Source organism: Rhinatrema bivittatum, chromosome 6 (genome assembly GCF_901001135.1).
Source record: "Rhinatrema bivittatum chromosome 6, aRhiBiv1.1, whole genome shotgun sequence".
In the NCBI taxonomy this organism is placed as follows: domain Eukaryota; kingdom Metazoa; phylum Chordata; class Amphibia; order Gymnophiona; family Rhinatrematidae; genus Rhinatrema; species Rhinatrema bivittatum.
The window spans coordinates 2,516,534-2,530,620 of record NC_042620.1 but is presented as its reverse complement, the minus strand read 5'-3'; the positions used below and the strand labels follow the sequence as shown (position 1 = coordinate 2,530,620).

At 44.0% G+C, this 14,087-nt stretch overlaps 1 protein-coding gene across 2 annotated transcripts in view; it reads left to right on the top strand.

The window, feature by feature from the left end:
- The window catches only part of LOC115093347 (spermine oxidase-like), a 58,392-nt gene that overhangs the window by 34,143 nt on the left and 10,162 nt on the right, over nucleotides 1-14,087 (top strand). For both annotated transcript variants that reach the window (XM_029604974.1, XM_029604973.1), the window contains exon 2: nucleotides 8,828-10,033. In XM_029604974.1, coding sequence (XP_029460834.1) covers nucleotides 8,847-10,033 — 1,187 coding nt within the window. In that variant the 5' untranslated portion in view covers nucleotides 8,828-8,846. The remainder of the gene's footprint in view (nucleotides 1-8,827; nucleotides 10,034-14,087) is intronic.

Sequence of the window (14,087 nt, the reverse complement as noted above, 5' to 3'; positions counted from 1 at the left end):
CCTTGGTGTTCCTGGTCTTGTCCCTCGTCGGACCTCCCTCGTCGCTTGTTTCATGTTCCTGATGTTCCAGATGTCCAGTTCTCCTGATGTCCTGATGTGTAGATGTGCCATGACCTGATGTTCTGTGTCCTGAGGTACCATGTTCCACATTCCTGATGTCCGATGTTCGTGTCCTGACTCCGTCTGTCTCATCTTCAGCTCTTCGTCCAATTCCCAGGTCCCTCGTCTGTTCACCTTTCCTGGCGTGCCACTGTCGTGGTCCATGACCAGCTCATAGGGGGCTGTGTAGGGTGCCTCGTGGTACAAGGCCTTCTTCTGGTCAGCAGCACAAACCTCCGGAAGACTCCTGTTTTAATGTCTAGCTCCTGAGTATCCTGAGTCTTGAATCCTGAGTCTTGAATCCTGTCCTGGTCTTCGGAGTTCCTTGTGCCTGCTTCCATCCATGCCTAAGACTCTCCCAGAACCTGCTCCGTTTCAGCGTGGTCCGCAACCAGCCACAGGTGGCTGTGTAGGGCGTGCCTGGTGCAGGCCTATCTTGAATCTTCATCATGTCCTGGCTTCGCCTTCGACTTGGTCCGTGACCGGCCATGGGCGGCTGTGTAGGGCACGCTGCGATGCAGCACTCACTTAGTACTTTTTCCTGAAACCTGAATCCTTGTCTGAGTCTTCTGAGCTACCTGAATTCTTGTCTGAGTCTTCTGAGCAACCTGAATCCTAGTCTGAGTCCTCCGATTATCCTGAGTCCTTGTCTGAGTCCTCCGAGTATCTTGAGTCAGCCAAGTCCTTGTCTGAGTCTTCTGAATATCCTAGTCTACGTCTGAGACCTCCGAGTATCCTGAGTCTTCATTTGAGTCTTCGTCTGAGTCTACCCTCAGCCTCCATCTGGCCTCTTGCACTCGTCGTTCCCAAGCGGCGGGTTCGGAAGGGCTATCGAGTGGCCGGAGGGCTACTCTTGAGACCAGCATTGCATTGCTAGGTTTTATTGATGCATGTAGGTCCAGTGGAGGGCTGAGCCTGCCTTGTTCCTGTTTTAGGCGTTCCTTGCCTTTTCTTCAGTCCAGCCTAGTTCCTGCTCTGCCCATGCTCGTACTTGCTCACCTCTCGTGGTGTGTCTTGGGGCTCCTCCCTGAGCCGTGCCGTGATCCAAGGGCTCACAATCCCTCTTGAGAAGTGACCATGCCTCCGCAACTCGCAGCATATTCCTTTGATTGGGGGTGATTTAAATATTACTGACAGTCCTTTGCTGGATTGTTTACCTTCTAAGCACAAAAAAAGATCAAGCAGATATTGGAGTTGGGTTCTTGTGTCAAGAACTACGGTTAATAGATACATGGCGTCTTTTACACTTACATGACAAGGAGTACATGTTTTATGCACATGTACATAAGATATATGATACATGGCGTCTTTTACACTTACATGACAAGGAGTACATGTTTTATGCACATGTACATAAGATATATGATACATGGCGTCTTTTACACTTACATGACGAGGAGTACATGTTTTATGCACATGTACATAAGATATATGATACATGGCGTCTTTTACACTTACATAACGAGGAGTACATGTTTTATGCACATGGACATAAGAGATATTCTCGCATCGACTATCTATTGTTATCAGAATTATGGTTTGGCAAGATACAAAACTGGGTAATTCTTGAGGTCTCTTTCTCAGACCATGCTATGCTTAAGTTACACCTAGTATTAGCTATTTATTTAATTTATTTATTTAAAATCTTTTCTATACCGTCGTTTAGCTAGATACTGTCACAACAGTTTACAATAAGGCACATTAAATTACTGTTGCTAAATGTATTACGTTATATCAACTAAACAGGTGCCATCAAGTTACATAGTTTCATAATAAATATTAATTGGTGGGTGTGATAAATCATGTCCAATCTTATCTGTATCAGCTAAAAGGAAAGGGAAGCCTCCAAGCTGGAGAATATCAGTGTCACATTATCTTGATCAGGATTTTGTTACATTTTTTAAGACAGCAATGGGAAGATTATGTGTAATTTAATTATGATGGAGACCTTAGTGACCTTACCTTTTGGAATGCTAGAAAAGCAGTAATGAGAAGTCATGGTATTGCCTACCAGGCTAAGCTGCGGTGAATTTACTCTGCTAGGATCTTGGCCCTTTCCAAAAGATTACTCCAACTCAGATGATCTGCCCCTCATATACAACAGCAAATTATGGATGCCCAAAAGAATTACATGAGCTCTTAACTCACAAGGCTAAGCAAAACATTCATTATTTTCAATATAGTCTCTTTCAATGGAGTAATAAATCTGGAAGTTCCTTGCAAATCTAAATAGAAATGCTAAATCGAAAAAAATAATCAGATACTTCTAGAAAAGTGTTATGCGTTGTATCACTTCTTCTATATTAGAGGCATTTTAGCACTTCTTTCAAAAATTGTATACAAGTGAGGGTTTTTCTGAGGAGGAATGGGAGATGTTTTTCCAGGAACTTCCTCTCCCTCGATTAATTGGCGAGGATAGAGCTGCTTTAGAGGAACCTATCACAGAAGAAGAAATTAAGAGAGTTATTAATAAATTACATTTGGGGAAATCACCTGGTCTGGATGGATTTGGTGGAGAATTTTATAAAATCTTGGACAGACTTGTAAAACCCCTGAAGGATATGTTCTTTGCGGCTAGAGAAACAGGTTATTTTGAAGTAGGCCATAAACTTGCTACGGTAGTACTATTGCCTAAACCAGGGAAAGATATTTTATATCCTGAATCTTATCGACCAATATCCTTACTGAATCTGCATATCAAGATTTTAGCAGCTATCCTTGCTAATCGACTAAATCGTTGTATCTAATCTTTAAGAACATAAGAACATAAGAAATTGCCATGCTGCGTCAGACCAAGGGTTCATCAAGCCCAGCATCCTGTTTCCAACAGAGGCCAAACCAGGCCACAAGAACCTGGCAAGTACTCAAAAACTAAGAAGATCCCATGCTACTGATGTAATTACTAGCAGTGGCTATTCCCTAAGTAAATTTGATTAATAGCTGTTAATGGACTTCTCCTCCAAGAACTTATCCAAACCTTTTTTGAACCCACCTACACTAACTGCACTAATCACATCCTCTGGCAACGAATTCCAGAGCTTTATTGTGCATTGAGTGAAAAAGAATTTTCTCCGATTAGTCTTAAATGTGTTACTTGCTAACTTCATGGAATGCCCCCTCGTCCTTCTATTATTTGAAAGTGTAAATAACCGAGTCACATCTACTCGTTCAAGACCTCTCATGATCTTAAAGACCTCTATCATATCCCCCCTCAGCCGTCTCTTATCCAAGCTGAACAGCCCTAACCTCTTCAGCCTTTCCTCATAGGGGAGCTGTTCCATTCCCTTTATCATTTTGGTCGCCCTTCTCTGTACCTTCTCCATCGTAATTATATCTTTTTTGAGATGCGGCGACCAGAATTGTACACAGTATTCAAGGTGCGGTCTCACCATGGAGCGATACAGAGGCATTATGACATTTTCCGTTTTATTCACCATTCCCTTCCTAATAATTCCCAACATTCTGTTTGCTTTTTTGACTGCCGCAGCACACTGAGCCGACGATTTCAATGTGTTATCCACTATGACGCCTAGATCTCTTTCCTGGGTGGTAGCACCTAATATGGAACCTAACATTGTGTAACTATAGCATGGGTTATTTTTCCCTATATGCAGCACCTTGCACTTGTCCACATCAAACTGGCTTTATTTTAGGAAGGCATTCTTCAGCTAACCTCTTAAAGGCCTTAATGGTTCTCTATTCCAGTAACATTCTTATAAGCTTGGATGCAGAAAAGGCCTTTGACCTTTTCTTTGATGGTCTTTTATGAGGTGGATATTGAGTTGCTGTAACCTCGGGGATGAGTTCTTACATTGGATCCAACTTTTATATGCACAACTTTTTGTGCTCAATAACTCAATCTCTGATGCTTTCTCATCAGGCAGGGGGACTCGCCAGGGGTGCCCGTTATCTCCTCTGCTATATGTTTTGGTGTTAGAAACCCTGGCTATTAAATTGTGATCCCTGCATGGTTTTCAAGGAGTAGCTGTCAAACGCAAACAGGTTAAGCGCAGCCTTTTTACGGATGACGTGTTATTCCTTATTAGTGATCCAAAATCTAGCTTATCTGCAATTATTTATACCATACGGTTATTTGGATTAATAATAGTATATCTGAGCCCTTCCCTTTACATCTCACTTTACCAACTAGATGGATGGAAACCTTTCCTTTCAAATGGTCCTTGGACAGGCTTCGATATTTGGGCATTTGGCTTGCTTTCACTATTCAGGATCTTTACAGCTACAAATTTCTGAGAATTTACGTAAAATCAAGGATCTTCTCTGTAAATGGGTGACATTTCTATTGAATTTGCTAGGACGATGTGCAATTATAAGAATGGTTATTCTTTCAAAAATTTGGTATGATATATTAATGCTGCCTGTTTGGATAAAAAGCAAAGCCATAAACAGTTTTAGAGCTATGCTTCATTTCTTTCTTTGGCGAGGGAAGCCGGCACACAGAAAACTAGATCCTTTAACCTGTGATAAGGCTGTAGGTGGATTGGCTGTGCCCTGTTTGCATCTCTATAATATAGCAAGCCTTATGAGATATATGCAGGATTGGGTGTTTTTATGAAATAAATATGATATGATTTCCAGCTTGTTGCAAGCTTCCAAGTTCTCTTCCCTGTTGATTGTAACTTTGACTCATTCCTACTTACTGTTTATCTTTCGTTTACTTGAATAGTTACCCCAGTTTTTTATTCTTGTTAATTGTAAACCGATCCGATATGGTTATTTACTATGAAGGTCGGTATATAAAACTGTTAAATAAATAAATAAATAAATAAATGATTGTGAAGGTCTGCTACAAGAGTGGTTTCGGCCATGTAGTATTATCAGTGTTTTGCACAGACCCAGGGCAGTGCAGCGTTCCTTACAGGTCTCTGGATTTTGGATTATAGCCTTTTGGAGGGCTTGGGAGACAGTGGAGAAAAAATACCCACCGATTTTGTACTATAGCCCTTTTTTTTGTTTTTCACGGCTAATGATGCCTTCCTGGTTGATTTAAATAGTGCTCTTTTTAACTCTTGGATGCAGAAGGGGTTTTACTGTCTGGGCCAGCAGAGTTGGGAATTTTATGCTCATTTCAATGGCTACAGAATGAATGGCCCCTTTCTGGGCGACAATTTTTTGCTTAGCTAGAGCTAAGACATTATTGGGCTGATTTAAAAAAAAAAAATGGGGGTTACGCGCGCGGCCGGGCCTTGCACGCATTTTAAAAGAGGCCCGGCCGCGCGGGTTACCCCTGTTACGCGCACAAGAGCCAGGCCTCTATGAAGGGGCGGTCCCTGGGCTGGGGGGCCGGGACAGCAGCATTCATCGCCGTCCCGGAGCCTCGAACGCCGGCCGGCTGCTGGCACGCGCAAGTTACTTCAGGTCGGGCCCTGAAGTAACTTGTCGAAGAAAAGATAAAACAACAAAAAAAAAGCCGATTTAGAGGGTGGGGAGGAGAGGGGAAGGGAGGTTAGGGTAGGGGGGAGGGAACTGGGGGCGCTCCGATCTCGTCGCCGCGCGACTTTGCATGTTTTTACACCCCCCCCTTGCAGGCGCCGCCCGCACATATGCGTGCGGATTATAAAATCCAGCGCGTATGTGCGGGCGGCCCACGTGTTTTATAACATGCGTGTGCGCTGGTGCACGTATGTAATGAAAGCGGGGCGTCCACGTGCACCTTTTACAATCCACCCTTTTGTGCTTAGTATCTGTAAGGGGACTGTGGGGTAAATGATCTTTTCTGAGGATGAAGAAACTTTTCCAGAAACCGTTCCCAAATTTAACAGAGTTGGAATTTGGATGATGCTCCTTAAAAAGCAAATAAGCACCGTGGAACGCTGGAGTGCGCATTTTGGATATCTAAGTGTTAGTGGCCTTACTGCTGCATGTGTTGCAATTTATAGACTCTTACTTCCAGTTAACTTCCGTGAAATTCAGTATAAGATAACGCATCGTATTTATATCACCAGAACCAGAGGACTTCCTGTCCATGTACAGGGTTTGGATATTTGTCTGAAACGCAAGCACTGCCCTTGCTCTTTGTGCCATCTGTTTGCACAATGTGCCAGGTTACAAACCTTTTGGAAACCTGTTATGACTCTAGTTGAAATCCTACTTGATGCTTTTCTAGCTGCTATATTTACGTTTCTTGGATAGGAGAGTTAGGTTGCCAGCGGGGGGCTGAGGTTTATTGCAGAGTCTATCAGACTGGTATTGGGAGGCTGAAGATGCTGCACCAGGCTGCCATGGAGAGCGTTGTTCACTTTCAGACTGAGGGGTTATTTTTGTTTGTGGAGGGTGGATAATACCTGATGCTGCATGCCATGGGTTGGTGACGTGCTGAACTGTTTTTGGGCTTTTTTTGCTGCTTCATTGTGTGTGGCATGGATGGTAGGGTGCAATGATGTGTGTGAGCATGCAGGGCGTTTGGGGCAACCTTAAAAGGTGCAAACTGGAAATGGGTGCACAGAAGCTCAGATGAATCTGGGATCTTATTGTACAGATCCTTCTCATTTATTATACTGTGTCTAATGTTGATGCTGGTCTGGCTGTTTCACCTTAATAAAAAGGAATGGAAAAAAAACACAAAGAACTGACCGGGTTAGTCTGAGTCCCACACAAAATCCATCTTCCCTCCCTGTCTCCCTGCCTGCAGGGGATCTCCCGACAGGGACAGGAGGGAAGAGACGGGGATGCTCCAGCCAGCCCTCTATACTTTCTTGCACAGTTTGGAGGCAGGGGATCCCTCAGGTACTTCTCATTTTTTTTTCTTTTTTTGTCAACCAGGCTGCAGGCTGGACAGAGGAGACTTAAAAAAAACCTATCGGGTAGATTTTCAACCACCAGCGTGTGTAAAATCAGGGCTTTACGTGCCCCAAACCAGTTTCTGAAGGGGCCCGGCCATGCACATAAAGCCTGGTATGCGCACAAGTGCCGGGCTTCTTCGAAGGGGCTGGCTGGAGGGCCGGGATAGCGCTAGTGTTTGTTGTCCCGGAGACTCGTGCATGGTAGCAAATCGGCGTGTCCATGTGTGTGCACCGGGAAGCGCGCGCGGAAAGTGGAAAAGCTACCCCTGTGTGCTGGTGAGAGGGAGGGAGAGGGCGTGATCCTGGCTTGGTGCTAATGCCTAAAACCACCACTTGGTGCTAATGCCTAAAACCACCACTTGGTGCTAATGCCTAAAACCACCTGGCTTGGTGCCTGCCTAAAACCAAGCCGCTGCTAGTTGGCTTGGTTTTAGGCAGGCAGAGTGGAGCAGACCAAATGTTAGCCGGTTAAATTGAGGGGAATATTCAGCTGAAGACCTAGCCGGTTAGGTTCAGCTGAATATTCGTCTAATGATAACTGACTAAAATTAGCCGCTTATTTTACCCACTCAGCAGGTCTTTGAATATCTGTGCTAAGAAATGACAATTAAAAAATAAATTGTGACTTTTATTAAACTGCTTAAGTGGCTTAAGATGAACCCCCAATGCAGACTCTGCAAGAATGGAACAGTCCCTGTGAGATCTCTCGTTACCTACACTTGTGTTTGTGCTTTGAAATGGTGCAATATCTCTTTTCACAGATGGAGAACAATTTAAAATAGAGATGTGAATCGTGTCCTCGATCGTCTTAACGATCGATTTCGGCTGGGAGGGGGAGGGAATCGTATTGTTGCCGTTTGGGTTTTAAAAATATCGTGAAAAATCGTTAAAATCGTGAGCCAACCCCCTAAAACCCACCCCCGACCCTTTAAATTAAATCCTCCACCCTCCCGAACCCCCCCCCAAATGCTTTAAATTACCTGGGGATCCAGCGGTAGTCCAGAACGGCGGCGGTCTGGAACGGCCCCCTCAATTGAATCCTTTTGTCTTCAGCCGGCGCCATTTTGCAAAATGGCCGCCGCAAAATGGCGGCGGCCATAGACAAAAACGATTCGACGCAGGAGGTCGTTCCGGACCCCCGCTGGACTTTTGGCAAGTCTTGTGGGGGTCAGGAGGTCGTTCAGCGGCGGACCCCCGCTGAACGACCTCCTGCAGTCGATTTCCTGCCGGCGCCATTTTCCGTACGGAAAACGATTCGCGGCAAGAAATCGCTTCCTGAACCCCGCTGGACTCCCAGAAACTTTTGGCCAGCTTGGGGGGGCCTCCTGACCCCCACAAGACTTGCCAAAAGTCCAGCGGGGGTCCGGAACGACCTCCTGCGTCGAATCGTTTTTGTCTATGGCCGCCGCCATTTTGCGGTGGCCATTTTGCAAAATGGCGCCGGCTGAAGACAAAAGGATTCAATTGAGGGGGCCGTTCCGGACCGCCGCTGTTCTGGACCACCGCTGGATCCCCAGGTAATTTAAAGCATTTGGGGGGGGTTCGGGAGGGTGGGGGATTTAATTTAAAGGGTCGAGGGTGGGTTTTAGGGGGTTTTAGTGTGCCGGTTTTCCTGCCCTCCCCCTTCCCCCGATTTATGATTTTTTAACGATAAATCGGGGGAATTGGTATTGTATCGTGGCCCTAACGATTTTTGACGATTTAAAATATATCGGACGATATTTTAAATCGTCAAAAAACGATTCACATCCCTAATTTAAAATGCCGGTGAAGAACTCTGTGCTCTGCTGAAAGGAAGAACTTGTTTGTAGTTTGTTAAATTTAGTACCTTGATTCAATACAGTATCAACTTTGTTCCACTATCTAAATTTTGCTGTAATGCCATCTACTGACTCTAAATGAAGACAACTCTTCTCTTGTTTCAGGATCTCACGCTTCTCAACAATGGCCTCCAGGCTCCTCTCCAGTGAGCCTAAGATAGTTATCATTGGAGCTGGCTTTGCTGGGTTAGCAGCTGCCTCCACATTACTTAAACAAGGGCTGAAGAATGTGCTGGTCTTGGAGGCAATGGATAGAGTGGGTGGCCGGGTTCAAACGGTAAGACCTTTTGGGACTAATGTCATTGAAATGGGGGCCACCTGGATCCATGGCCAAAAGGACAATCCGCTTTATGAGCTGGCCAGAGAGGAAGAGCTTCTGGCAGAGGAGGGTATCCATGTTGCCTCTTGTCTCCCTGGTGTTGTGACCCCCCAGGATTACTTCTTCACGGAGCATAGCAAGTTGCTCTCCTCCAATAGAGTGGAGAAGATCACCGGTTTTTTTGGAAATATAATGTCCAAAATTTTCAGCCAGGACTTCAAGTCTGATTGCAGCTCCTGGTCTTTAGGGGACTATTTGGACCAGGAATTTGAAGCTTCTGGCCTTTCAGATATGGAAGATGCAGGAATTGTCTTTGAGTGGTGTAAGAGGGCAGAATGTACTGATGAAGCCTGTAACTCCATATACGAGTTTTCCTTGAACCAGCTGGGATTGTACACCCCACTGGAAGGGCCATTTTTCAACTGTCTAGGAGTAAGAGGCTACCAAGCTATCCTAGATGTCCTCCTCAGGTACCTTCCAGTCAGTGTTCTCAGATGCAAAAAACCAGTTAAATGTATCCACTGGACAGATTCTCCTGGGAATACTATTAAAAGCAAATCGCATCCTGTGAGGATTATATGTGAAGATGGAGAACAATTTCTGGCTGATCACGTCATCATAACAGTATCCCTAGGATGTCTGAAGGAGAGAGCTCTAAGCATGTTTGAACCACCTCTGCCTCAGGAGAAGCTGGAAGCCATTGTAAAGCTGGGTTTTGGGACTGTTAGCAAGATATTCTTAGAGTTTGAAGAGCGTTTCTGGCCCGAGGACTGTGTTGGAATTCAGTTGTTGTGGGACAAGGGGCCCGAGAACAAAGATGTCTACAATGTTTCCAAACAAAATGAGGGCTGGAAGAAGGAATGGTTCAAGAAAATTGGAGGCTTTGACATGGTGGCTCATCATGACAATGTTCTATGTGGGTGGATCACTGGACGGGCTGCAGAATTCATGGAGACACTGCCAGAGGAAGAGGTTGGCGAAGTCTGTGTGAGGTAAGCACTTAGAACCTATTGGACATGCCATGCACCTTAGTCCTTGTAGCAGAGAGGGGAGGTTACTAAGGACCCAGGTTCCAGTCCCACTGCAATCAAGAGAACTGTTTAAAAAGTGAGGGCCACATTCCATGCCATTTGTCTGGCTAACTTCAGACTTACCATCACCCAACAACAGAGGTAAATAAAGTTACATCATATAACCTCATCATACATTTTTATTACATTTATTTTATTTATTTTTAATTTTTATAGACCGAAGTTCTTGTAGGAACTACAAATCAATCCGGTTTACATACAACTTTTAAATGCCCAAAAAGAGTAGTGGGCTTTACATAGAACAGTTGAACAATAAAACAGGTGACAATAGAACTAACAATAATTATGGAACAAATAGAATAGATAACCAATTAAACATAGTAATGTAGTAATAAATATTATATAGAAAAAAATATAAAAGAGATAGAGTAAATGGAGTGTGAGTACAGTATAAATACAAAAGATGAAAGAGCTCAAAAATTAAGGTACAGTTGAAAAAAATCGTAATAGGAAATAATCGAGGCTGCGCCGAGCCCATCTTGGGCTCGGCGCAGCCTCGGAGGGATCAGTGAAAGCCATCGGGGCTCCCTTAGGGCTCGGCGCGCGCAAGGTGCACAAGTCTGCACCCCCTTGCGCGCGCCAACCCCGGATTTTATAACATGCACTTGGTTGCAGCGCATGTTATAAAAATCGGGCATAGATTTGTGCGCGCCGGGCTGCGCGCAGAAATCTACGCCGGCGCCTAAGTTTTAAAATCTGGCCCAAAGTGCATATCTCAGATAACAAAGTCTAGAAAAGTTACATCAAGACTAATATCATCATAAGGTGCCCAATATTCACTGCAACCTTTCCAAAAATTAAGGGTATCTAAATCAACAAATCACGCACAATGTCATTCATCCATCAGTCATACCCACACATTCACAGCCATCATAAAACACACATATAAAATTCCCCTATAAATCACCCCCAATGCTGATCAATTTAACCCAAATTTTACCAAAGAATTTACCCAACTTTCTCAATTATCCCAATCTTCCTAACAGTTTTTTAACTTTTCTAGAGTTTGTTATTTGAGATATGTACTTTATGTCTAGTATGTGATTGTTTTAAAGCTTTGTATATATTTTTTTATAAATGTAAGAAATCTATGTAATAAAAATGTATAATGAGGTTATATGATGAAACTTTATTTACCTCTGTTGTTGGGTAATGTATTTATATACATTTAGAGGGTCAGATATACTTTCCGTATTTTCACCTGATTAAGTTCAGAGATTTGAAAATCTCACTGCACTGCACTGACCCTGAGATAGCTGAATAACTGTTAATCCAGTTAAGTTACCCAGTCAGTTTGGAGGTGTTCTAGGGCAGAGTAAGACCTAGATTCATCAGTTTGCTATAAATTTCACATGAATAGCACCCGCAGTAAAAGAAAAGGGGTGTGGTTAGGGAAATTTTTGAGAGAGAGAGAGAGAGATACTCTTTATAAGGCTCTCATATTAGTCAACTTTTTATAGCACTGTAGGAGGGTCAACTAGTAACTCGAGGTGAGGTTTTGGGAGGCAGTTTTACATGCACAGTCAGAGGTAGGGACAGCACAGTACACATCAGTGAAGATTTGATGTGATTTGGAGTGAGGAAAGGAACACAAAGATGAGATTTCTATACTGTACTCTTGATATCAGCTAGGTAGAGAGGGCATCAAACTAGGTTAAGAGTACAAGGTACAGATCTCATCTTTGTGTAACTTTCCTCATTCCAAATCACATCAGATGTTCACCGATGTGTACTGTGCTGTTTGTACCTCTGACTCTACATGTAAAACTGCCCCCAAACCCTAGACAACCACCAAAACCTTACCTCGAGTTACTAGTTAACCCTCCTACAGAGGTATAAATAGCTGACTGGTATGTGTGCCACCCCAGAGGCGCTCTCTCTCTCTCTTTCTCTCTCTGCCTCCCCCTCCCTCTCCCTCTCCTCAAAACAGGATTTGTGATATTTTTCACAGAGCAAAACAGGGTTATAACATGCGTTGTTATCACACGCAACATTTTCATAAACTCCTCGCTTTTGACTAAAATTTAAAAATTTGCATACGCATCTCGCAATGCATTATTTATCACTGACATTAGGGCCCTGACACAATTTGATGAATGACCCTGTAAGTTAGCTAAATAAACACAGATTTTCAGTGTTATCTGGCTAACATAGATAACTTGAGAACTACGCTAAAGTTAGCCAGATACACTTATCTAAGTTATTACTAAACAAACCCACCTTACAGAAACTGTAACATTTACAAATACTGAGGTCCATATTCAGATGCTGGACAGTTAGCAAAGATAGCCAGATACACTTATCTAAGTTATTATTTATTTATTTATTTATTTGACATTTTTCTATACCGAACTTCATGACAAGATTCATATCAGACTGGTTTACATGGAACTTAGGGACTAACTAAACATAACCAAATAACAGGAAGGCCGAAGCGCAGTTACATATATCAGGAAGATAGAACTTGGGGGCTAGAGTAGCCTGGGAATAAAAGGAGAGCAAAAAACTAGATGAGAACTTATGTCTGTATGCCTATATATGCCAGATACACTTATCTAAGTTATTACTAAACAAACCCACCTTACAGAAACTGTAGATAAGAGAAAAAAACATTGTCCACTGGAGGAAGACAGGAAACAGAGAGTAGGATTAAATGGACAATGTTCTCAGTGGAAGGGAGTGGACAGTGGAGTGCCTCAGGGATCTGTATTGGGACCCTTACTTTTCAATATATTTATAAATGATCTGGAAAGAAATACGACGAGTGAGATAATCAAATTTGCAGATGATACAAAATTATTCAGATATTGTGATAAATTGCAGGAAGACCTTGTGAGGCTGGAAAATTGGGCATCCAAATGGCAGATGAAATTTAATGTGGATAAGTGCAAGGTGATGCATATAGGGAAAAATAACCCATGCTATAATTACACAATGTTGGGTTCCATATTAGGTGCTACAACCCAAGAAAGAGATCTAGGCGTCATAGTGGATAACACATTGAAATCGTCAGCTCAGTGTGCTGCGGCAGTCAAAAAAGCAAACATAATGTTGGGAATTATTAGAAAGGGAATGGTGAATAAAATGGAAAATGTCATAATGCCATACTGGGTCAGACCAAGGGTCCATCAAGCCCAGCATCCTGTTTCCAACAGTGGCCAATCCAGGCCATAAGAACCTGGCAATTACCCAAAAACTAAGTCTACTCCATGTAACCATTGCTAATGGCAGTGGCTATTCTCTAAGGGGTAGATTTTCTAAATTTGCGCGATCACGTACTTTTGTTCGCGAACAAAAGTACGCTGGATTTTATAAGATACGCGCGTAGCCGCGCGTATCTTATAAAATCCGGGGTCGGCGCGCCCAAGGGGGTGCACATTTGTGCAACCTGCGCGCGCGCTGCCTTCGCCCCCCCCCCACCTTCCCCTCCCTTCCCCTACCTAACCCACATCCCCGGCCCTATCTAAACCCTCCCCTTACCTTTCTTTCATGATTTACGCCTGCTAAACGCAGATGTAAATCTACGCGCGCCAGCGGGCTGCTGGCGCTCCATCACCCGACCCGGGGGCTGGTCCGGAGGCCTCGACCATGCCCCGTGCCGGCACCACGCCCCCAGGCCTGCCCCCACAACGCCGCGTCATTTTAGACGCCCCCGACACGCCCCTTTTAGAAAGCCCCGGGACTTACGCGCATCCCGGGGCTCTGCGCGCGCCGGCGGCCTATGCAAAATAGGTGCGCCAGCGCGCGTAAATCCAGCCGGATTTACGCGCACAGGGCATTTAAAATCCGCCCCTAAGTGAACTTAATAGCAGGTAATGGACTTCTCCTCTAAGAACTTATCCAATCCTTTTTTAAACACAGCTACACTAACTGCACTAACCACATCCTCTGGCAACAAATTCCAGAGTTTAATTGTGCGTTGAGTAAAAAAGAACTTTCTCCGATTAGTTTTAAA